This window comes from Phoca vitulina, unplaced genomic scaffold (genome assembly GCF_004348235.1).
Source record: "Phoca vitulina isolate PV1807 unplaced genomic scaffold, GSC_HSeal_1.0 scaffold9, whole genome shotgun sequence".
Classification (NCBI taxonomy): domain Eukaryota; kingdom Metazoa; phylum Chordata; class Mammalia; order Carnivora; family Phocidae; genus Phoca; species Phoca vitulina.
The window spans coordinates 2,999,038-3,021,795 of NW_022589712.1; the positions used below are offsets into that span (position 1 = coordinate 2,999,038).

General features: G+C 51.6%; 1 protein-coding gene across 1 annotated transcript; it reads left to right on the forward strand.

Moving 5' to 3' along the window:
- The first annotated feature begins 362 nt into the window (after positions 1–362).
- SFT2D1 (SFT2 domain containing 1) lies at positions 363–17,442 on the forward strand. The gene is made up of 8 exons (XM_032407501.1): positions 363–515; positions 7,699–7,785; positions 8,327–8,409; positions 9,717–9,798; positions 11,920–11,955; positions 13,807–13,865; positions 15,510–15,539; positions 16,964–17,442. The coding sequence occupies exons 1-8, from the start codon at positions 453–455 to the stop codon at positions 17,001–17,003; spliced, it is 480 nt and encodes a 159-aa protein (XP_032263392.1). The 5' UTR covers positions 363–452; the 3' UTR covers positions 17,004–17,442.
- The last annotated feature ends 5,316 nt before the right edge of the window (positions 17,443–22,758 follow it).

Here is a 22,758-nt window from a genome sequence, read left to right on the forward strand (position 1 = left end):
TGTCAGGGCTGCAGTACTGGATGCAGGGGCTGTAGTACTGGGTGTCATGGCTGCAGTACTGGGTGTCAGGCCTGCAGCCCCGGCCGCCGGGGCTGCAGTGGGGGGCTCAGGTCTGGAGCACTGGCTCTGGATCTGCGGCACCGAGCGTGGAGTTCACGCGTGAAGACCTGCGTTCATCCTATGGCCATAGCTGTGCCTCTCAACGCCAGGTGATGGGAAGCAGCGACCGCAGCAGTCGCAGCTCGAGCCCCAGGGCCCGCGAGCGCAGCGCCCTCTGGCGCAGACTCCCGGCCCGGCCCGGCCCGCGGGACCCCGGCGCGCAGGCGCGCGCTGCTGGGAAGCGCCGGAAGCGGCGGCCCGGATGTCCGGTCACGTGGGGCTCCGGGTTCCGGGTTCTCGGAGAGCGTGGGGGTCCGGCGAGCGGGGCCGCTAGTGCGGCGGGGAGCAGGGCCATGGAGAAGCTGCGGCGGGTCCTGAACGGCCAGGACGACGAGGAGCAGGGCCTGACCGCGCAGGTAGCGGGCCGCGGCGGGGACGGGCTGGGCGGGGGCCGGTCTGCCCGCCTCCCGGGAAGAATCTGGGGAGCTTTCCGGGGTTTCGTGGGGTCTGCAGAAGCCTTAAGTGCCACCCCACGCCCCGGCTGCAGAGCCCAGTGTTCTGCGCTGCGCTGGGCTCTGCAGCCGGGCTGGGCAGCGCCGGCAGGTGGGCAGCTGCTCTGTCCTGCGAGCTGCGGGAAGCCGAGTTCTGAGCTTCGCTGCATGGGTTTGCCCCTGGAGGAGAATGAGGTGCCGCGAGTGGGTGTGTGTCTTTTGGAAATAGGGCCACGGAGGGGGGTGAATGAGGGTTACTTCCTTCATTACCACCCGAGAGGGGGGTGAACTCGATGAAGGTTACTTCCTCTGGTGGAAGAATTAAAAATAGCCGAGGAGCAGGAACTGCTGTCTCTGGCGTGTGCATGCTGCAAGCCCTTCTCTGCCCGCCCCAGAAGTGGAACGCTTGGAACCGAGTGTGCCGCAGAAGGGTCTTTCGTTTGTCCCTTTCCTTGCCCAACTCCCTCCGCCGTCGTATTTATTCAGCCCTTCTTGCGGCCAAGACGCTAGGCCAGCTGTGAGGGTCCAGAGACCACGAGGCAGCGTCTGCTTTCGTTGGACCCGTAACCAGTTGGGCAGATGATGATGGTCACACGGAACCCACTAATAGGGCGGTGAGAGGTGTCAGTGGGGCAGTAACGGCCCCGACTCACTCACTGCATCTGTGTTGTGCTGCACTTTGTCCCCGAGCCCGTGTGCTGTGCGGTGCAGTACCCAAGCCGCATGTGGCCACTTACGTTTAAACTAGTAGAAATTAAAGAAGACGTAAAATTCTTTTCTTAGCCACGCCAGCCACATTTCGGGTGTTCGGCAGGCACGTGTGACTGGTTGCTGCACGGGACGGTCCTGAGTGGGACATTTCATTACAGGAAGTTCTGTTGGACGGAGCTGCTCTGAACCTTGGGACCGTGAGGGTGATAGTGTCGCTTCTCTTGAGCCCGCAGTCTAGAGGGGAGAAAGATGTTGGGAGTGTTTGCTTGGGCATGTGGGTGGCCAGCTCGTGCGGGCTGATGGGAGGAGGGGGGAGAGAGCATGCAGCACAGCTCCCCACATGCTGAGTTGGGAGCACGAGAGGATTCTGTCCTCACTGAAATAGGAAGTAAGGTTGCCAGTTGGAAGTTTGGGGGCGGTGAGTGTTGAGGTTCAGGAAGAAGGTGCGAATAGACAAATGAATGGACAGGGAGCAACGGTGGGACTGTCGGCGGCACAAAGGCCCCCCTTGTGGGTAATGGTCCTGACATTGAGGTGGGAGCCAGATTCAGCAGCAGGAGTTGCAGGGCAGGGCTGGCAGAGTTGGATTTAACCAGGGTTTGGATGCTGCCCAATGAACACATCAGAGGTGCAGAGGGCAAAGAAGTTGAGGATGTACGCAGGACTGATTATAGGCGGGCAGCAGGGGTCGGGGGTGTGAAGGGGGAGTGAGTGGTGACATCGGTGGGCTGGGTAACTAGGGATGCTAGAGGGTAGGAGGTGGTGGTTGGAAAGGGGGATACTTGAAATTGAGATCATGGAAAGATTTGAGATGATGGCACATTTATTACTGTAGATAAGGGGCTTGGTGGTTGATGTAAGGTGCAGAGATCATTGGAGGAGAGAGGGCGAGGAACCAGGAGTCCTAAGAGAGTTTTGGAAGCCTTGCTTACTCCAGTGATGGAATCACCAACAGTTAAGACAGGAGTGGAGGGATGATAGTGAGCCCCACACAAAATCCTTAGAAGAGCAAGAGGTGTGGCGGGGGTGACCCCAGGATGGTTGTGACAGCAGTGAGGAGGTGCATTCACCTAGCCCACTTCCCGTCCCCAGTGGTCAGGATGCGTGGGCCTGAGGAGATAGGCCCCGCTTGGAGAGTGCAGGGGAGACCAGAGTGCAGAGAGCAGGAGGCGGGGACCTGGCAGGGCAGAGGGTGAGGATGTGGGGAGCTTGCTGAGGGTGTCTAGGGGGATGTCCTGGGAGTGTGGCAGGACACACGTGGGGTGCGGGTTGGAGGACTGGATGGGATCGGCTCAGGGTAGACTGGGGAGGTGGCGAGATGGGGGGTGCCTCTGAGATCTGGGACTGCCCCACCATCCTGCTGAGGGGATTTAGAGGCCAGGCAAGAGGCAGAGTAGCCAGAGTTGTAGGGTCCCTCCTTGTGAGATGTCTGGGAAGATGGAGGGAGGGAGAGATGGAGCTAGGTGTGAGAGGGTCCGGACCGATCACATGGCTTCCTGTAGCACTCGGTATAAGGTCTAAGCTCTGCTCGAGGCGCCTCAGCCCTCTGCACAACCTCCCCACCTCCCCCCGCGGCCCCCCAGGACGACTGTGCTCTGCTCAGCGGCCTGATGGCTGCTGGGATGCCCCAACCTGGCTCCCGGGGCTTGCCTACTGGGCCTTAACCTGTGTGGGCTGTGTCTCGCGGGGATCCGACAAGGGTGGCAAGGCGGTTTCTGGAGTGTGAGATGAGGACCTGGATCTGGGGGGGAGGTTGGTGTCACGGGGAGGAGAGAACTCTCTCCTCTGATGTTGTCCCCACGTCGGTCAGCTCTCTGTCCGATGCAGCTCCTCAGAGGCCTGTAGCATGACTCCCGACGCAGCTGAGGGAGCATCGCCCGCCCTGCCCTCCACCCTTGGAACTGCCTAATTCCTCCCTACAGCACACACGGCACCTGATGTTCTAGTATGTGGGCGTTTGCTGGTGTGGGGACAGCCACCTTACCACGTTCACAGCTTTGTCACCAGCGTCGAGCTCAGCTGCTGGGCAGTCGGGGTCAGAGTAGCTGATTAAAGCAATGGGCCGGGGCGCCTGGGTGGCTCAGTCTGTTTAGCGTCTGACTTTGGCTCAGGTCGTGATCCTGGGATCCTGGGTTCGAGCCCTGCATCGTGATCCCTGCTCAGCGGGGTTCTGCTTGGGATTTTCCCTCTGCCTGCCGCTCCCCCTGCTTGTGTGCTCACTTGTGTTCTCTCTCTTTCTCTCAAATAAATAAATAAATAAATAAAATCTTAAAAGAAAGCAGTAGGCTAAAATGACAGAGCGAGTTGTGCCTCGGATTGCTTTCTTTTTTTTCTTTTTCTTTTTTTTTTTTTGCCTCGGATTGCTTTCTGTGACAGTAGTAAGAGGCTGGAAGCGAGGGGGGCTTCCCTCTGTGCCATATCCCCCGTGGTCTGGGCACCGGGCGGCGGTCTGCTCCCTGTCAAGGGACCCCCAAACACGAGGAGCTGACGTCAGGGAGGAGGGTGTGCAGAGGGCCAGCCCTCAGCAAGGACAAGCACCTGGGAGCGCTCAGTAGTATTTGCTGAGGGAATGAATGAGCAGACGCTGGAGAGTGAAATCAAGTGAGTTTTTTCTTTAAGCTGGAAGAGGCCTAATCATGCATACAGGTTGGTAGGAAGGGTCTCAGGGAGAGCACAGGGGTCACTCTCGAGAGCGGGGAGCAGCCGATACTGCACGTTCCCTGAGAAGGTCGAGGGCTTGGGCTCTAAAGCAGGTGGATTGACCTCAGTCCCTCTGCGGTCATCCGCGGAAAGGAGGAGAAGGTGTTCTTGAGGGGGGCTCGGTGGTTTGGTGGGAGCAAGCAGTGGAGGGTGGGCACATTGGTGGTTTGTGTTTTCTGTGTGAAGGAGGGAAGCTGTCTGCATAGGAGTGTCAGGGCCACACCCGGAGGTTTGGAATAGCCCGTGGGCAGTGGAGTGAGAAGGGGGGTTGTCTTCACGGCGCCCGTCAATCCGCCATGTCAGGTTGCCAGGCAGGTGGCGTCAGGGCCCATGGGAAGGTGGTGATGGCCTGGTTATGACCCCCCCCCCCCCGGTTCTGCCACATGACTGGCCAGAGGAAGAAGAAGCGGACTTGAGTCATGGTGGCATTTTGCCAGATGGATGCAGCAGAAGGGGAATTTTAAATGTCTTCCTGAGCTGACGGAGCATGTCGTTTCTGCAGAGAGAGAAGAAGGACCTGTGGGCTGGATGGGGGACCCAGAGGCTGCAGGGCAGTCCAGGCGCAAGCAGGTGGATCCGCGTGCCACCAGGACGACATCGGGGCCTAAGAGCAGCAGCTTGAAGTTTGGATGTGGAGTGATTTTGGGTGGTTAAGAGTGTCCTGGGTCACTGAGTGGAGTGGAGGGCAAAGGCCATGGAGATGGGGGGGGGGGGGGGGGGCAGAGAGGCGGGGGGGCCCCCGTGGGGGTTGGAATCATCCAAGATTCTGCCCGGATCCAGGGTAGGACCTGTGATCGGGGGTCCCGAGTGAGAGAGCATGACAGGGAGAGCAGTAGGTGACAGAGGGAGGAGGGCCTGCTAGTCTCGGAGGAGGCTAAGGAGCAGGGCGCCTGAGACGGTGCGGCCACCATCCCACTGGAGAGCGCCTGTGCGCACCTGTTCCTTGAGCTCGCGTCAGCTCACCTTTACCTCTGTGTGCGCCACTGCCGTTTTGAAGGAGGCCCTGTAGGAGTGCTGCATTTGTGGTGTTCACTCGCTGAAGGCCCCCCGCGTTCCCACTGTTGGGGCGCCGTAGCCCCGGAGCAAGGCTCAGGCCCAGACAGCTGCCCCTTTGTGATCTGGGGGCTCTCCTCCTGGCTTCTCCATCGCTAGGAGAAAGCAAGTACCCACTGGGCCGCGGGTTCATTCTCTCATCTCTAATGTTGCTGCTGCCGGGAACATGTTTCCCAACTATTCTTTTTCAATCAGTCGCGTTCTGGTTCCCGGGGGTGCTGTTTTACTGCAGCAGGAGGAATGCACCAGAGAAAGGGGGGTCTCTCCTGCTGACAAGAGGCTTTCTCTTTGCTTCCTCTTCCTTTGTTTTTCCAATTATTTTTATTTATTTATTTTTTAAGATTTTATTTATTTAAATAGAGTGTGAGAGAGAGAGAGAGCACAAGCAGGGGGAGTGACAGGCAGAGGGAGAAGCAGGCTCCCCACCGAGCAAGGAGCCCGACGTGGGGCTCGATCCCACGACCATGAAATCGTGACCTGAGCCAAAACCAAGAGCTGGACGCTTAATCGATGGAGCAGCCAGGCGCCCCACTTCCTCCGCCTTTGATAACAAACAAGTAGAGTAATTGTGCCAGTGTGCATGCGTGTCTGTTTGCTGAGACAACCTCTAAGAAATCAGTACAGTTGCTGGTTTTGCTGCGCTTCTTCCTGATCATGCTTGGACCAGAAGGTCGCACCTGAATGTTTCTGGGGCAGCGGGGCTGGAGGGTCCGGGCTCCTTCTGGCTCCTTTGTGGACAACGCAGTGTCAGGTGTTCTTGCGTGTTGTCCCACTGAGGCATCAGGGAGTCTGTGATTTGTTTCCGTGTCCTGGACAGTTGGCAAAGCTCAAGGCAAGTCATTTGCTTGTGGGTTGAATATTCCATATTTACAAATGGAAATAACTTGTTTCCTTTTAAAGATCATTACTTGGAAGATGGTAATAAGGGGGAAATACCCGCAATTATATAAATGACCAGGTTGAGAGAAGAATGAACTGGCTCTTGAAAACCAGCGGCTGAACTTAGGAAGGGGTGGGCGGGGGATGTAAATTTGTAAACCCGTCCCCACTCACTGCACTCTCCCTGCCCGGTTCCCAGTTCGGCCCCCGTGGGACACTGCTCGGGGTGCACCAACCGCAAGCTGCTTTGCGGTGAGCGGTCTTTGGGTTCGCGGTGCTCTGCGGAGGGGAAGCACTGCAGGGGCCTCTTCCTAGTCAGGAAGCATGACATTGGGACGTGTTCATAGGCAGGTCCATTCTTTGTTTAACGTGGAACAGTAGTTTTGCTCTAAACAGGTGACATTGCTGGAAACAAGAATGTGAGTTAAAGCAAATTTTACAAACCATTTAAAATGTGTTAAGTGATATATGTTGCACTTACGATCTTTATTTAGTTATTTTTATCTATTTTTCATGCTGCATAAGGATTCCCAGGTTAATTGGTTGAGGTAAGGAATGTAGTGAAAGGTATTTTCTGTTTTTGCTTCATTCTTGAGAATACATTATAAGCATATGATCTTATTTTTAAGCATTTATGGTAATGTAAGTTAGAAATCAAGTTTTGATATAAAATTCTTAATATATATTTCTAGTTTCCTGAAATAGCCATTGCTGATATTTTTTCAGCGTCATTGGAAAATAAGTTCTGAGTGTACTTAGAAATCGGAATGTGTCTACAGCTGCGTCTGGATTACTGTAGAAGGAATGCCTGGTGATGTCCACTCTGCCCACGTGACTTGGTTACAGTTTGCATGTAGGAATGCTGTTGCTCTAGCATAAGTGATCATTTAAAAAATGGGTTTTTAGTAATGGTTGAGGAGATACCTAGGGCTCTCCTGAGTTGGTTTTAAATGGACTTTGTATAATAAGTGGAAGTTATGTGTCCAGTGGCAGACACGACGGATGGCTGCCCAGGTCCCCGTTGTGAGGCAGATGTACGCGTCCCCCAGGGGCTCACAGCTGTGCCCTCCTGCACACCGTGGGGGTCCTGCAGGCGCCCCCACTCTGCTGACAGCCCGTGGCCAGCTGGCCCCCTGCCTCAGGGCGGGACCCACACTGAGGTGCAGCTGACGGCCCAGGCCCAAGCTGAACTCCAGCTGAAACCACATGATCCCCCCCCTTCCCTGTCAGCTCCTCTCACTTCCCTCAGGGTTTCTGCTGAGAGCAGTTCATGCAGCAGGTCCCCTGTCTCAGGCTCTGCACGTGGGGGGCCTCTGCTGCCTCAGGCAGGGACTGAGGGAGGCATGGTGAGCCCTGTGTGCCCGGGACCCAGCCTCAGTGGTGCTCCACATTTTCTGGTCTCATTTCATCTCCCCCCTATTTTTTTAGTCACTGAGTATTTTATAATACGTATCATACATTCTGTCATTCCATGCGTGTCGGGGTACATCTGCTGTCCTGCAGGCGAGGGCTGTTAAAACCAGGGGCACAGTGCCGCGGGCATGCCTGTCCTCCCGCTGGCAGAGGGAACAGCGGGGCCCCGAGACCGCCCGAGCCCCACGTTGTGCCTACATTTCCCTTCCCAGCCTGGGGCGGGAGTGGGGGGTGGGGGGGTCTTACCCTTCTCACGTGACCAGATTCAGGGGAAGCTTTGCCCTCCTGCCGCGGGGAGTCAGATTGCTCAAGGCAGCCGGGGGACGTGTTCTGACTCCCCTTCCTTCCTAAGGTCCTGGAGGCCTCGTCCCTCAGCTACAGCACCAGGCTGAAGTGGTTCGTCATCTGCTTCGTGTGCGGCATTTTCTTCTCTATCCTTGTGAGTTACAGCCTTCTGTTGCCTCATGACTTATATTTTAGGCCAGACTAACCCCATTTAGTTCCAGCAAGCAGCCCGCGGTCTGTTTCCAGGGGACATAGTCAGACACCTGAAATAAAGGGCTAGAGATCAATATAGAGATGCAGAAATTCGTATTTGGGGGGTGGTTTATAGGTTGTGAAAATAATTCTTTTTAAGAAAAATCCATGTGTGTAGAAAGCTGTAGAGTCAGGAATTGAGATACGTTAACTATTTAACTTGCCGCTTATAAAGAATATTAATTTAAGTAGAGTGAGATTTATGCACATGTGTAGGGAAGGTGTATTACGGTTAAGTTATACATACTTATATGCAAAATAGGCAGAAGACTCCAGTTAGCAAATAACAATGCAAATTAACTGTCTTTTTAAAATGATGTAGAGACTATATTAGCACATTTATACTTAAACTGTACATTATTATATAATCATTCCTATTGTAGCACGTTTATATTTTACGCTATTACAATGGTAAAATGATTTCAAAATATATCTGAACTCAGGGGACCGGATTGCTGTGGCTTCCTGGTGGCATAAAGCTGTTTGCAGTGTTTTATACCTTTGGAAATCTCGCTGCGCTAGCCAGGTGCGTATGGAAGTCGGGCTCCTCCAGGTTTGGTTTGCTGGCACCATCACCAGCCTTCTTTCCTGGAGGCACTTCCCGAATAGTATGGCTTCTGGAGCCACGAGATTTATGTTCGTCCAATAAGTGTTTATTGACCCCTGCTGTGTGCCCGGGGCATCACGGTGTGGGAACGGTAGGAATGGCCAGCCTGTGGGGCACTTGCTAAGTGTTTCTGTCTGTTACCCCAGTGTCTGAGTGGGCACTGTTATCACCCCCACTTCATGGCCGGGGGTTGTAGCACAGAGAGGGTAAGTCAGTGTCCCGTGATGTGCCCAGTAGGGTGACCGGCAGGCTTTCTAGCAGACCGTCATCCAGAGCCCCGGCTCATGGTGCCGCGCTCGGCTCCCTGCTTGGGAAGCCCTGTCTCAGTGGGGCCAAGGACCGGACTGCGTCCCAGCCAGCCAGGAGATCCTCCGGGAGTGGTGCTGAGCAGAGAGAGGGTGAGGACAGCTAGCCCAGCAGCATCTTGGATTGGGGCACAGGAATCCCTCTCTGAGGATCTTGGTGCCCATTCGGGTGTGTTGATGTCTGTTGGAGTCGTTGTCACATGTATGCGTTTTGCATTTGTGTACATTGAGCTTTCAGAGGTGACCTTCTGTCTGCTCAGGAATTTTCTGGATCAGAGGTAGTCAGGTGAACCTGTGTGGCCGAGGCCAAGCTCAACGGGCTTTCCTGGGCTCGTGCCTGCAGAGCTGTCCCTTCAAGCTGGAACAAAGCCCAGCTCAGCAGGTTTAGGTCATGTCACTGTTGGGGGCTTTGCACTGACCGAGCATTGTTCTGGTCTGTAGCATGCAGGGGTGAGTGGTAGCAGTGTGTGAATTGGCTCAGATTGGGAACACGTGACCTGTGAATTCGGGACTGCTCCGGCCGTCACGTTCACCTGGAGCTATGAAACAGCACTGCGAATACCTCGTGAGAAGGCATTGGTGTGTCCTAGAACGCTAGATTCACGGTTCCTTTTGGGGCGCCTGGCTGGCCCAGTCGGTAGAGCATGCATTCTTGATCTTGGGGTTATGAGTTCAAGCCCATGTTGGGCCTAGAGCTTAGTTAAAAAAAATAAAGTATTAAGGTTTTAGAAAAAGTTTGCTTTTAATGTTAAGGAAAAATATAACTGATTTAGTGAGAGATTTTTATTAGTAAACCAACATAAGATATCTTTTCTTTAAAGCATTTATGTTTATATAGCCAGACAAGGTAGCAGATCCATCTCTTCGTTCTCCTGTTTGTTTCATATAGTACGTACTTTTCTTTTCTTTTCTTTTTTTAAGTACGTGCTTTCTAATGGGACCCGTGAAGCAACTGAAGAAAATGTTTGAAACGACAAGATTGCTTGCAACAATTATTATGCTTGTAAGTAAATAATGAAAATTAAAACTTAGAGAAGTGTTTTTTGCATTATCTTACAGATAATTGCCCGCTTTTATATATATACTATTATATTTCTCTTGCTGCATGTAATAATCCTATCCTCAAGGCTGTGTGTTAGAGAATTTAGATGATACACATTACTTAAATTGACTGACTTGCTCAGTCCTGCTTTCTGTTGCATATGCCTACCAGTGGAGCTCTGAGTATTAACGTGGAGATTAGAGGTGGATGTATGTCATTTCCCAGCCCCATAGAGCACCTCAGAACGGATGGCTGTGTGTGCTCTTTGGAGGGTGGGGCTGGAACACAGGTCTCTTCTGAGGCAGTTCACCTCTTTTCTCAGGGACGCTTGGCTTCATTCACGTAGCCTGTCGTCTGGCTTCTGTCCCTTCCCTGTGTGACTGTTCGTACTCCCAGCAGCATGGCTTCTGAGCCGTGCCTTTCAGGATGCCATTCATCACTTGATGGGTTTTGTGCATGGCTGTCAGGTCATCACTCTTAAATGTAGGATTTATCTTTGAATCGGGGCAGGAGTGGGCTTGTGGTCAGAAAGTTTGCACATCATGCATTTTGGGTTCTTGGCTGATGTTTTGGGTGTCATGGGCCAAGGAACTGAAGTGTCCCTCTCTCCACTGAGCCCCTTCTTCCTAATTGGCTTGTCTGTGTCTCTTGCAGATTTCTCTTTAAGCACGTTGTTGAACTTAAGGATCAGCATCAGCTAGTATGTCCTTGTAATACTAGGAAGCTTTTAAATACAGCTAAATTGGTTAGATGTGTAGTCAGGAAATGTTCTCAACCGTAATGTGTGTGAATCTTCTCCCACCTCTTTACCAGAGGAAAAAGCCCTTTTTAGCCTAACTTTTCATTTAGGTCCTTATTCAACTTCATCATATTTTATTACCATTTTTCTAATTTTTCCAGTTATTTTGAATTTCCTATATTAACATGTATAGCAGTATATTAATATTCAACTTTGTGTGGGTTACCTAAGCTTATGCTGTTAGACTGTGAGAGGTTTATATTTTACTAATATTTTATGTAGATTGGCTTTCTTTAGGATATCCTGGAACCCATCTTAGTAATGTACTCTACACAAAGAAGCATAAAGTCAAGAAGGCGGTTCAAACATTTAGAAATACATACTGTTTCCCAAGAGAGACCATTAAGTATTTAGAGGACGTAACTTTGGTGATGACCTGAGCCATGGCGTTTCCAGTTGAGTGTTCTGTGTGCTCAGATTTGCTGCTGACGTAAGTTGTGCTTAATCATGACAGTGAAGCAGTGACTGCCACTTACGCAGCATCCTGTCAGTGCCGGCCCGAACCCAGGCCGTGACAGGTTCTGATCCGCTCGGTAGGCACCGTCCTCATTTTAAAGAGGAGAAAGCTGAAGGCGAGAGCAGACGACTGATTGAACGCTCTGGGCGTCAGCGCTGGGGTCTCACGCAGGGCTCTGCCTGCCAGCCTCCTGCTTGTCACTGTTGGCTGTCGCCCGCCCCGCACCTCCACTCCCCTGCCTCCTTGGGGGGACACAGGGACATGAGTGATGATGTCATCTTCCGTGTGAAAATCATTGCAGTAGATTCCTTATGTCAAGTTAGGTAAAGTAGAATTTTCTGGGTGTTCCCGGCTGCGCTAAGTATCTGTTGCAGTGTTCTGTTACTGAACATTAACGTGAGCGCTTCTCAGCACGGCAGTCGTCGGGATGAAGAGCACAGGTATCGTGATGAGCACTGAGTCGTGGATGCAAGTGTTGAACCCCTGTCCCGTACACCCGAAACTAATGTAACACGGGACGTCAGTTATACAAGACTTAAAAAAAAAAATTAAAAACAAAACAGCTGATATCCTTCCTCAGACATCTTTTCTGTTGATTTATTCAGCGGATTATTTACTAGGTGCTGGTAGTTTGCCAAGGAACAGTGCAGTCCTAGACTTAAGGTGGAGTCCACTTGGCACAGAGTAAGTAAGTTCAGCTCGCGTGGCTGTGTCCTTGAGTCGGTCCTAGAGCTTTATTCGTGCCAGTGAATGCAGGTTGGTTTATGAATCCTTTTAAGCTTTTGGAAGGACTCACATTTGCGATTTTTTCTTTCCTTTCCTATAGTTGTGTTTCATATTTACCTTGTGTGCTGCTCTTTGGGTAAGTTACATCAGCCGTGCCTGCCTCCTTCTAACGTGGCCCCTCACCCGCGTCGTCACACGGCCCCAAAGGAGCTCAGAGTCTGGCGTCTAAAACTCCCCAAGCTTGGGTGTCCCTCAGATTGTGTATAGTAACATGAGGTTAGTGGTTAGCCTTGTGACGACTCTGCCCCCCAGAACAGACAGGTGAGTTCAGACCCGCTCTTAGGGCAGAAGGCCCAGCTCCTCTAACAACTCCTGGGCTCCGAGAGGCTCTTGCTGGGGGCGTGTTCTCTCTGTCTGCTGTGCTTGCTGGCTGGCCACGCTGTCCCCTCAGGCAGGGGGGTGCCGCGGATGCCGGACTACATTTTGAGTCACAAGATGTTGAAACTGATAAGGAGAAAGGGCAAGAAAACAAATGAACCAAAAGAGGAGAAAGGGGATGCTTGGCTCACTCAGTTGGAAGAACAAGCAGCTTGATCTCGGGGTCATGAGTTGGAGCCCCATGTTGGGTGTAAAGATTACTTAATTTTTAAAAAGATGTAAAATCACTTAAAAAAAAAGGCAAAAGAACTTAATCTTGTACCTCTTAAGGTATGGTGAACAGCTCCTCGTTAGCCTCCAGGAAATGACACTCTTCCAATTCAGCTCACTTCTCAGTGTTCCTGAGTCTTCATTATATGTATTTATTGCCCCCCGTCTACTTCCCAAAGGGATTTGAGGTGGTTCTCGAGCTATCAAGAAAACTACACATTTAAAAAAAGAAAGAGTAGTGTATAATATGTTTTAGGAATATTCTATCAAAAATGTTCTGATTTTCTTTTTAATTTTGGTGATGTAAGGACTGACTTCAATTATGTGACAGTGCTTACTATACCTCATTTCTCAATGATAACTCAAAAGAATATTCTTAAGCCGTACTTGCATGTCCGTGTGAGGCATTGATTCCTGGCTCTTGGATGGCCTAACCGCCTATTTACTTATAGGCAGTTAACTAAAAATGATAAGTGAACAAATATAAATAAAAATGGACAAGGAATCCTAAAAATAGGCCATTTTAACACAGAAACTGTTCATTTTACGTTATTCTAGGAGATTATAATAAAATGCAGTTTTCCTTCAAAAACTAGCACCAGGAGCAAGAGAGGAGTGACGTGTGTGGGCCCCACAGAGGGTGGAGTCCCGACGGCTCCGTGGTTTGGGTGTTGATGGTGTTGGAGGTCCTCTGACCCGGACACGTGGCTTTAAGGAGCCTCCACAGTAGCCCTGGGGCCTCTGAGCCACGGCCAGACATTTAGCAGTATTTAAATCGAGGTGCAGAATTTTAGAAAGGAAATGTGCAGATCGAAACTTCACATCTACTGAATCTTAAATCTGTCGTCCTAGGGGCGCCTGGGTGGTTCAGTGGTGAAGCGTCAGCCTTCGACTCAGGTCATGATCCTGGAGTCCCGGGATCGAGTCCCATGGCGTCGGGCTCCCTGCTCAGCGGGGAGTCTGCTGCTCCCTCTGACCCTCATGCTCTCTCTCTCTGTCATTCTCTCTTATTTATTTACTTAGAGAGAGAGAATGAGAGAGAGAGAGCACGAGCAGGGGCAGGGTCAGAGGGAGAAGCAGACTCCCCGCTGAGCAGGGAGCCCGATGCGGGGCTTGATCCCGGGACTCCAGGATCATGACCTGAGCTGAAGGCAGACGCTTCACCAACTGAGCCACCCAGGCACCCAAAATAAAAAATATTTTTTAAAAAAACCTGTCGTACTAAAAAAATTAAAACGAAGCTGTGCTCTGCATTTTGAAGGGCAGGAATTGAACTTGCTTGTGAAAAATATTTTTAAAAATCCTTAACTTGTCATTTCTCTGTTTTTGCTGTTGTTAGTGGCACAAGAAGGGACTGGCCTTACTATTCTGCATATTGCAGTTCTTGTCCATGACCTGGTAAGTCTCACAGGGATTAGAAAGTTAACATTCCCTGAGCAGTGGGAAGCGTTTTGTTCCGAGCCTTTGAGCCTGGGAATGTCGTTAGGCTGTCACGTGATGAAGGCTGTGCCCCGGAGGCCGGACCTCGGGAGAGGTCAGATGAGTGAGATCTGCCGAGTGTCCCGTGAGACGCACGCGTTGCTCGGCGGTGGCCGGAGGGCGGGCCGTGGAGAGAGGGGTGGGGGTCACCGCCTGGGGCGTGGGCTGCTGGGCCGGCACGCTTACACCATGATGCATTTACTGCTTTCCGAGTACGGGAAGGAGAAATGATGAGGAATGTAGGTGATACCACGTGAATCCATAGAAGTGAGGCCACGTCACGGGAGAAGCCCCAGAGAATGTCGGTTTACCGTTCCCTTTGCGCTGTAGGGGTAATTAGAGTCGATGTCGTTCTGCTGAGTGTGGCCCTGTCACACCTGGCGCTGTCCCATCGGAATCGTCAGTGAATACGGGTGACCGTTCAGCACCTCTGGCGTGAGGGGCACCAAGCCCCCCCTGGTTCAACACCTGTGTAACATCTGAGTGCCCAGAACTCCCCCACTAAGAGTCTACTATGACTGGAAGCTGATCAGTACATGTTTTCTCTATGTCTTAGATGCTGTATTCTTACAGTAATACCTGTTTCTTAATTCTTTTTGGTATTCCTAGGCTATGTGGTTCATCTGCAAGTTTTTTCAAATTGTTGCAAATCTCCAACAAAAAAATTTCCCGGAATATTTATTGAAAAAAAAAAATCCACGTTTAAGTGGACCTGAGAAGTCAGCCGCATGTAGTCGTAGATACTGCTCCCCTGGCCCTCCCACTGCCTGCACGTCCCTGTCCCTCCTTCCGAATGTTCTGTTCTGCCCCCTTCTTCCTGATCACACGTTCCCCTCCGGAAGTCTTGTCACGTTTGGACTGCATGCAGTTCGACTGCATGAAAGGCCCAGTGCGTATGTGATTGAATTGGATGAGCTCCACCCCACAAAACAAACTCTGGTTTTTCCCAACACCAGAGTTTCTGGAGTGTTTCCCTTTGTTTTTAGAGCTCAGTTGGTCAGTCCCCCCCGAGTGGCTGTTTCCCGTCTCCCTGATGGTGCCCCTCTGAGATCACTCTTTGCTTTGGCCCCGGGTCTCTGCCCGCTGACGGCTGGAGCACCCACCACGGATGCTGTGTGCGCTTCTCCACCTGCTGTTCCACTCTGTTTCAGAGAACTGTGGCAAGGTTTCAATCAAATTCCTTGGCCTTTTTCTATAATGTGTTGCTTTCTCTATTGTGTCATCTGTACTTGATGATGGGCTTACTCCCTAAAGGAGAATGCAGTTTATTCTCAGTTATTTTATAGTTTTTATTGAAAAAACAGGGTCATTTCTAGTATCCCCAGCTCAGACTTCAGCAGGCGTCAGGGTCACGTAGAGAGTTTGTTCAGGAGGTGGGGGGTGGGGCACAGAAATTTGTATTTTTAATCAGTTCCTGGATGATGCTGTTCATTACTGGTCTGGGGCCATATTTTGAGGATGTACAATATGTCGCCGTATTTTCTGGGGTGTTCGGGTAAGGCCACTGGGCGTGAGGAAGTGCGGTGTTTAGATGGTCTCAGCATCTGTGAACTCTTCTTGCAGGTACAGCCTGTCGTACATCCCGTATGCAAGGTGAGCTGCTGTTGCCGGTCCTCTCACGGTCTTTACACAAACATGTGAATTTTAGCATATGCACGTTAAAATGCGATATAAAAGGCTGTTTTTTTTTTTTTTTTTTGTGGACTTTGACATTCTTCCCCCAAAGAAATTATTTTTTAAATAAGATGAGTAGAAGTCTGCCATATAAAGTGAAACTGTTTTGAACGTATGTAGCATTTAGGTTGGGAATGTGCTGCTTTTGCCACCTGGACACTTGCAGGTAGGAAATTCCTGATCCTTCCATGACTGCACATATCAGGACATGGGACGTAGAGACACCAGCAAAACAAATTCTACATTAAAGATAAAGCAAGTTAGTGAAAAAATGACGTGTGATACATAAGCGTTTGTTTTAAGCCGGCAGAAACATACTTACATGTCAAGAGTAACTGCCGTCTTCTTATATTTTTCCCGAGAAATGTATTCATTTAGTTGTGGAGGGAAAAGCAAAACTCACTGTAATCTTAAACCTGATCAGTTCAGAAGAATACTCTGTTGCGGCACAGCTTTGTTTCTTTGTAAAATCTGGAAACATAGGTTACATGTGAAGCACAGCAAAATTGTATGCCTAACATGAACGAGGAAGGAGACTGTAGAAATTCTATTTTTGTCCCATTTCAAATGGCCCATTCTTTTTGATGAGTGCTTATAAGGAGGACAGGCAGACCAGGGTCAACTCCAGGTGGGCAGGCTGTGGGACCGGAGACTGCAGGTGGTTCTCCAGTCTTCAGGACCTCTGCTGGGAGATCTGGTGCCATTTCTCAGCTCGGGGAAAGGTCACCTAGAATGATGGCCAGCCCTGTGAGTCTGAGCTCGAAGCCACAGCAATTCCAAGCCAGGCCCGACCCCTGCATTTGAGGGCCATGCACAGATCTGCTCAGACATCTCCAGTTCATTGGTGCATCCCTATACAAAGAGTAACTTCAAATGAATGAAAATGTTAAGTAATCGTTGAAACAAATTGTTTTGGAAAGAAAATATGAAAGGCGAAGGAAGTGAACGTGAATATTTCTTTGAAGTTCCGAGGATGTCGTTATAAACATTTTCCTTTTTAAAATCCAGTTCATTATTTCTCTTTAAAAATTATTCTTTTGTTAGGTTATTTTTGGTGTTTACATTTATTTCTTTATATTAAGATTAGCATATGTGCTAGAAAAGATTGCCTAAAATAAATGTCATTTCAGACATTAAAACATTATTTTCAAGTTTCAGTTCTTGATTTCAGGTGATATTCAGCAAAGTTTTTGTTAGGGAATGCTTCGGAGGCTCCACCTGAATTCTGAGATAGAGAGGTGATCATGCATTTGTCTCTTGGCAGGAATGTTTTCTCCAACATCATCATATATGAGGCAGATTATTACATTGTTTTTTTTCTCTCTTTTTTTTTCCCCCACCAGGGATGCGGTAATTAAATGCTGTTCTTCTCTCTTAAGCTGAAAATCAGAAACTCTTTGAAAAGAGCCTTAGAAAGTCAATATTCTGTTCACTCCCCAAACAGCTGCTGCGACAGGTTATTAAGACCATTTTGTGTACTGGTGGAAACTACGTGCTCGATTCAACTGTTAAATACTTGTAACGTGAAATTCATTATGTCTCATTAACATGTTTTTCCCCAAATAAGGCATTTTTAATCATTGCCAATTGTAAGTGATTTTTAGCTCCTTTTTTAATCCTTTCTAAATAGCATTTAAGATGTGAATATTTAAGGATCAACCTATGCTGCAAGCTTTTTTGGCTCTTTAAAAATGCCTACGTTTTTCTTTTTTCTTTTTTTTAAATTTTAAATGTGAAAGTTTTTACTTTAAGCTAAAAATTGCTTATTATATGTAATAAAAATAATATATAAATCTTTACAATTTTGAAATAAACCCACACTTGGAAAAATAATATTTTCTGGGTCAGATTTATAATGTGTTGGGGGGGGGGCATTGATTCAGTCCTGGCGCTGGGCCCGTTGATTCAGTCCTGGCGCTGGGCCCGTTGATTCAGTCCTGGCGCTGTGCAGCTTTTCTGTAGAAGAATGAGTAGGATACCGTCTCTGTCCTCCTGCGCCTGAGTGCACGTTTGCAGAAGATCACCGTGTCACGGTGAAAGTAGTGCTAAGGGTGTCGTTCAGGGTGTAGGGACAGCATGCTGCAGGCGTGCCTCCGTGGCCTGGGCCTGGGCCGCCCGGGCCGTTTGGGGTCAGGCAGGCCGAGGCGCCTGCCCGAGGCCCGCGTGGACAGGCTTGTCTTCCTCCAGAGGCCAGGCCCCCGACAGCCCTGGCTTTCTGTTCCGTGTTTGTCAGCACGCCTCAGAAGCCTCAAGATCAGGGAGGGCGAAATGTCTCTTCCGTTTCACTGCTACCAGTGGGGACTTTGTTTTCGGAACCGGAGTGGTGTGACCTTTCATCCTGCATCGCTGGTAGGTGTAGGGTTCAGCCAGACCAAAGTGAGGGGTCCGTCCAGGTGGCCCGCTGGGGCAGCGCCACCGGGCGAGTCCTGAGCACGACGAGCCAGGCCAGGGACCCGACACGATGCTTAGCAGGGAGCGGACGTAGCCAGGCTGGAAGGTGCCCTAGTCCCGCAGGTGGAGGCCGCTGTTGGAGCGCCAGAGTGGAACCGTGAGTACGCAGAGCTCCCCGGAAGCCCGTTGCCTCCCCACCAGCGCAGAGGCTCCCAGAGCCGAGTGCAGAGCTCTGGTAAAGAGGTCTGTGGGGGGGTAGGGGGTGGCCCTGGGACAGACAAGAAAGCCCACAGCCCTCCGCTGGCCCTCCGTCCCAGCCCAGGTGGCGGCAGAGGCCCGTGTGCTCGGGAGCTGGCGGGGGCACGGGGGGACTCATGACTGACGAGCTCGTGTTCCCTGCCAGGCATGGTGTTTGTGCACCTTGTTATGTCTCCCGCTCGCCGACCCCGCGATGCCCATTGACGAGGAGCAAGTTCCCTCTCGAGGGGACCAGCCTGGTCCTGGCACCCCCCCCTCCCCCGGCAAGGGGAGGACGGACGGACATGGCGGTGGGCTCCAGAGCCTGTGGGGTGAGGGGGACCAGTCTGCTGCAGTGCGGGCCAGGCCCTGGCTGGGGTGTGGTTTGGGGGAGTCTCACGAATCACGTGAGAGAGTTCGGGTCAGACTGTCCCTGCACACTTAGGTCCTCAGGAGGGGGTGTGTGGGAGGGGCCCTGTCCTGTTGGTCCGCCCCACAGTGCTTCCCCTCTTGTCACAGTGCAAGTCACCGCCCGCCCCTGGCAGGTCCGTGGCTGGTCCGTGGCACCAGCACATCACATCCAGTGGCATGTGTCTGGGCGGGCCCACAGATGAGCCCTGGGGACTTCACGACTCCCGGGCTCCCCACGTTGTATGCAGAATGTAGCGTTTGTCTGTTCCCATTGCTTTTGTCTGCTCCTTGTAGGGATCCTCAAAGCATGAAAATCTATTGGCGTAAACAGTGGAGGGCTTTCCGGATGAAGGCCAAGGGCAGGTGTCGGAGGAGGGGAACAGGCCAGTGTGGGTCACCCTGGCTGGGATTGTCAGCAGCTCCATGACCGGATAGAGCTGGGGAGGGGGGCTCCACAGCCGTGTCGCTGTGCACACGTGGGCTAGGTCCTTAGCTCTGCAAGCTTCCACCTCCTAGCCGACAAAGAGTAAAGCTGAGGGTCTGCTTTGCCCGAGAGGACTTCCCCCGGGGAGTGGGGAGCAGTGCCCGGCCCGGGGCACAGGCCACGGACTGAGAAGAGGCCACGGGCGTCCGTGTGGAAGGCCGCTTTTACACACACCTCTGCGAGACCTCGGACGTGACGTCTACCTGAGTGCCCCCAGAGGCCCCGCTGTCATCCTTTGGGGGTCTTGGAAAAGGGCTGTCCCAGAGGGCAAGGCAAACAGGGAGACCGTTCCTTCTGCTCGTCTCTGAACGTCAAATCACCTCTTGACGTGTCCGCGGGCCGTGCAAACGCCGGGAGGTCACTGCCACCGCCGCGGCCGCACACAGCTGGCCGGAGCTGTGGGTGGGCCGCCGAGCCCCGGGGGCCTGAGCAAGCCGCGCCGTCCCCGCGGCCCACGTCGCTGTGCGGGCGCCCCGGCAGGACGGCTGACTTCGGGCGCTGCCCTTGCCTTCCCGGGGAAGCTCTGGACGCGCTGCTTCTGCAGCGTGAGGGAGCAAGTCCCTGGCGGCGGACGGCGCGGCAGGTGTCGGGGCGGCCAGGCCCCCGGGAGGCGTCCCCCGCCGGCTGAACTCAGCGCCGCCGCCCCCGGGCACCCGGGCCGCGTGGGGCTGCTGGCCACGCCGCTGGCGGTCGTCCTGCGGCGCTCGGAGCCGTGGGCAGCTCGGGGGCCTGGCTGGCACCTGCACGCTCACGCCTGCCCCCTCCCTTCGCAAGCGCGCTGGGAGACGTGGCGCCCCCCCGGGCGTGCTGAGGACGCCTAGCGTACCCCAAAGTCTGAGCTCTGCAACAAGGTGTGGTATAAACTGGAGGCATACCATTTTTTTTTTTTAAGATTTTATTTATTTGGCAGAGAGAGACACAGCGAGAGAGGGAACACAAGCAGGGGGAGTGGGGGAGGGAGAAGCAGGGATCCCGATGCGGGGCTCGATCCCAGGACCCCGGGATCATGACCTGAGCCCAAGGCAGACGCTTAACAGACTGAGCCACCCAGGCGCCCCTGGGTCTATTTTTTTTAAGTTTATTTTTTTAGTAACCTCTACACCCAACGTAGAGCTCGCACTCACGATCCCGAGATCAAGAGTTGTGTGCTCTTCTGGCTGAGCCAGCCAGGCGCCCCGACGTAATGGGTGTATTGTTAATGTAACGGGCTCGTCATTTTTAAGTGTAGTAATAAACATTTTTTTTTAAAGTCTTCCTTTAAATTTCTAATAAGGTTAACATCAATAGATAGAGGCCATAAAAACAGAAGCCCTTTGAGTCCTAAGTGTCAGGAGCCTAGAGTCCCAGGGCAGCAGCAGGGGAGAGTGCCCTGGGGCCCCACCTCCCCTTGCCTGGATGCTCCTGGGCAAAGGATGCTCCTGGGCGAATCTCGGTTCTCCTCTGTAAAATGTAGGTGTGCTGCAGCTTCTGCCCACAGTCTCTGCTGAGGTTCGAGTGAAGCAATCCAGATGAAGTGGATTATTACCTACTGTTGGGGAACAAGACTCCTAAGTAAGTAGCATCTGAACACTTTCCTCAGTGTTTTCTACCCCCAGAGCCTCTCCCAGGAACAGAATGGTAAGAAGAAGAAATTTAGTTATTTTTAGTTATCAACCAATTTTTCTATTTCCCAGGAAAACACTAGGATTTTAAAAACCGGAAGTAGCTCTCTGTGTTTCAAAATTCAAATTTCGTTTTAGTTCTAGGTGTTTGACTCTTTATTGCTCCATCAAGGAAAATCATTTGCATCTGAATATAGAAATGAAGTATTGCCTGTGGGAAGGAGGTGTAATTTAGAAAAACAGAGCATTGATCTGTTTTCCTTTTGAATTTTTCTGAACATGCATGAAGTATTACATGCCTTAGTAAAACCAAGACATTGGTAAGTTAAAGAGAAAAATGAAACATTTCTTAACTCTGATACAACAGTAGGAGAAAGAAAATTACTAATTCCCACGTGGTGGACAATGACTATGTTTATTTGAAATTTGAAAATCAAATAAATGTTACAGCATCTTATGGTGACAGATGGTACCTACGCTTGGGAGCAGAGTAGGACACCCAGACTGGTGAATCTTGATGTTGTACCCTGAAACTAATGTAACATTGTGTCAAGGAGGACAATCAAATAAATGTAGTTGGAAAATTAAATGCCATAGGTAAAAAATACAGACAGTTCTGAATACATATATTTGATTTGGGGTAACTGACCTTTCAAATCAACCAGCTTACTTGAAAGAGTAACTTTCGTAACCTCAAGATGAAACGTACTAATGTGTTTTAGCCGTGGACTCTTGTAGTGTGGTGATCCCAGAAATACGGTTGGGGAACTGATAAGCCGATCCCAGGATTCTGATACTCAAGTTTCACTATTTAATATATAGTTGTAGCCCCATTGTTCGGTTCTGGGCACATTGCGCAAAATCCCATGCAAATCACAGGTTAGATTTGACCCGATTTCTTGACTGTGGTTGCTTTTCCATCGCAGCCCCTATCCCAGGCTTCTATTTGGCTGCCTGTCCTAGTGTGGTTTTCCTTACTGGTAACTGTCACCAGCTCTCTAGTCAACCGGATAGAATGTGTAAGGGACCGTGTGACAGCCAGTGGGCCGTGACAGCGTGGGCAACAGGTGCTGCTTGCCCACGTTCTCAGCCAGGCTCTGCCACTAGGTCTAGCCTCCAGTTTCCAAGGGCTGAAGGGCTCCAGTAGAAGCAGTGGGAGGGAGCATCGATGCGCTCATGTGGATGCTCGAGCAGAATCGGAAGAGCCAAGTCCCCTCAGGAGTGCTGGCTCCTCCATCGAGAGGTATGGGAAGTCCTCACCCCTAGCCATGGCGCTTACTGGCCCTTCCAACCTGGGCAGGTGACGGGATGGCAGGTGCTCGGCATTCACTTTTCTCCTCGGAGGTCAGGCACACTTCCAACTTCCCCAGTTTCCAAGCTTCTGGGCTGGGACGGGATATGTGGGGGACCTGGAGAATCCCAGAGACCGTCTGGTCAGATGTGTGCATTGGTTTGGTAAGTCTCACTTTCTCCGCTGGTGTGGTGGGCGTGGCCCGTCCCCTCCACGCCCAGGACTGTCCTCAGTGGGGTGGCTCAGGTGTTGGCTGGAAATCTGTTGCTGGGATTGAGTGTCCTCACCGTCCCGCTGGAGCTGTGTGATGCTGGGGCTGCTTCCCCCACTCGGCTCCCATTTCCTAGCTGAGTGGAAACAGGTAGGAGCCAGGAGGGTGCCTGTCGTGCCCCAATCAGTGTGTGCTAGCCCTTATGCTGATGGGATCACCCACCCAGCCCCGCCTCTGACTGCCCTTACTTCTGCAGCACCCTGGGAGCCGGGAGGGAGACAGAACCCCGTCGCTGACACCACCGCGGCTCTGGAACAGCTGGGGTCCATACTCACGTCTGTAGGCAACCCCCTGTTGGTTTCCCTCCATAGTTTACCTCTGGGGCTGTGCCCACCTTCCCCTCCTGGTCCTCCTCTGCCTCCATCCTCTTCTGTCTCCATCTGCTCTCCAGTCCTGCGCTCTCCCGGCGGGAAACTGTCCACCTGCTGCCGCCGCTAACGTACCCGGCCCCA

Excerpts from the sequence above, each read along its gene's own strand:
- SFT2D1 (XM_032407501.1), top strand. The coding sequence starts at position 453 with ATGGAGAAGCTGCGGCGGGTCCTGAACGGCCAGGACGACGAGGAGCAG. Across the intron at positions 11,956-13,806 it reads CCTTGTGTGCTGCTCTTTGG|TGGCACAAGAAGGGACTGGC; the intron begins GTAAGTTACATC and ends TGCTGTTGTTAG. Across the intron at positions 13,866-15,509 it reads CAGTTCTTGTCCATGACCTG|GTACAGCCTGTCGTACATCC; the intron begins GTAAGTCTCACA and ends CTCTTCTTGCAG.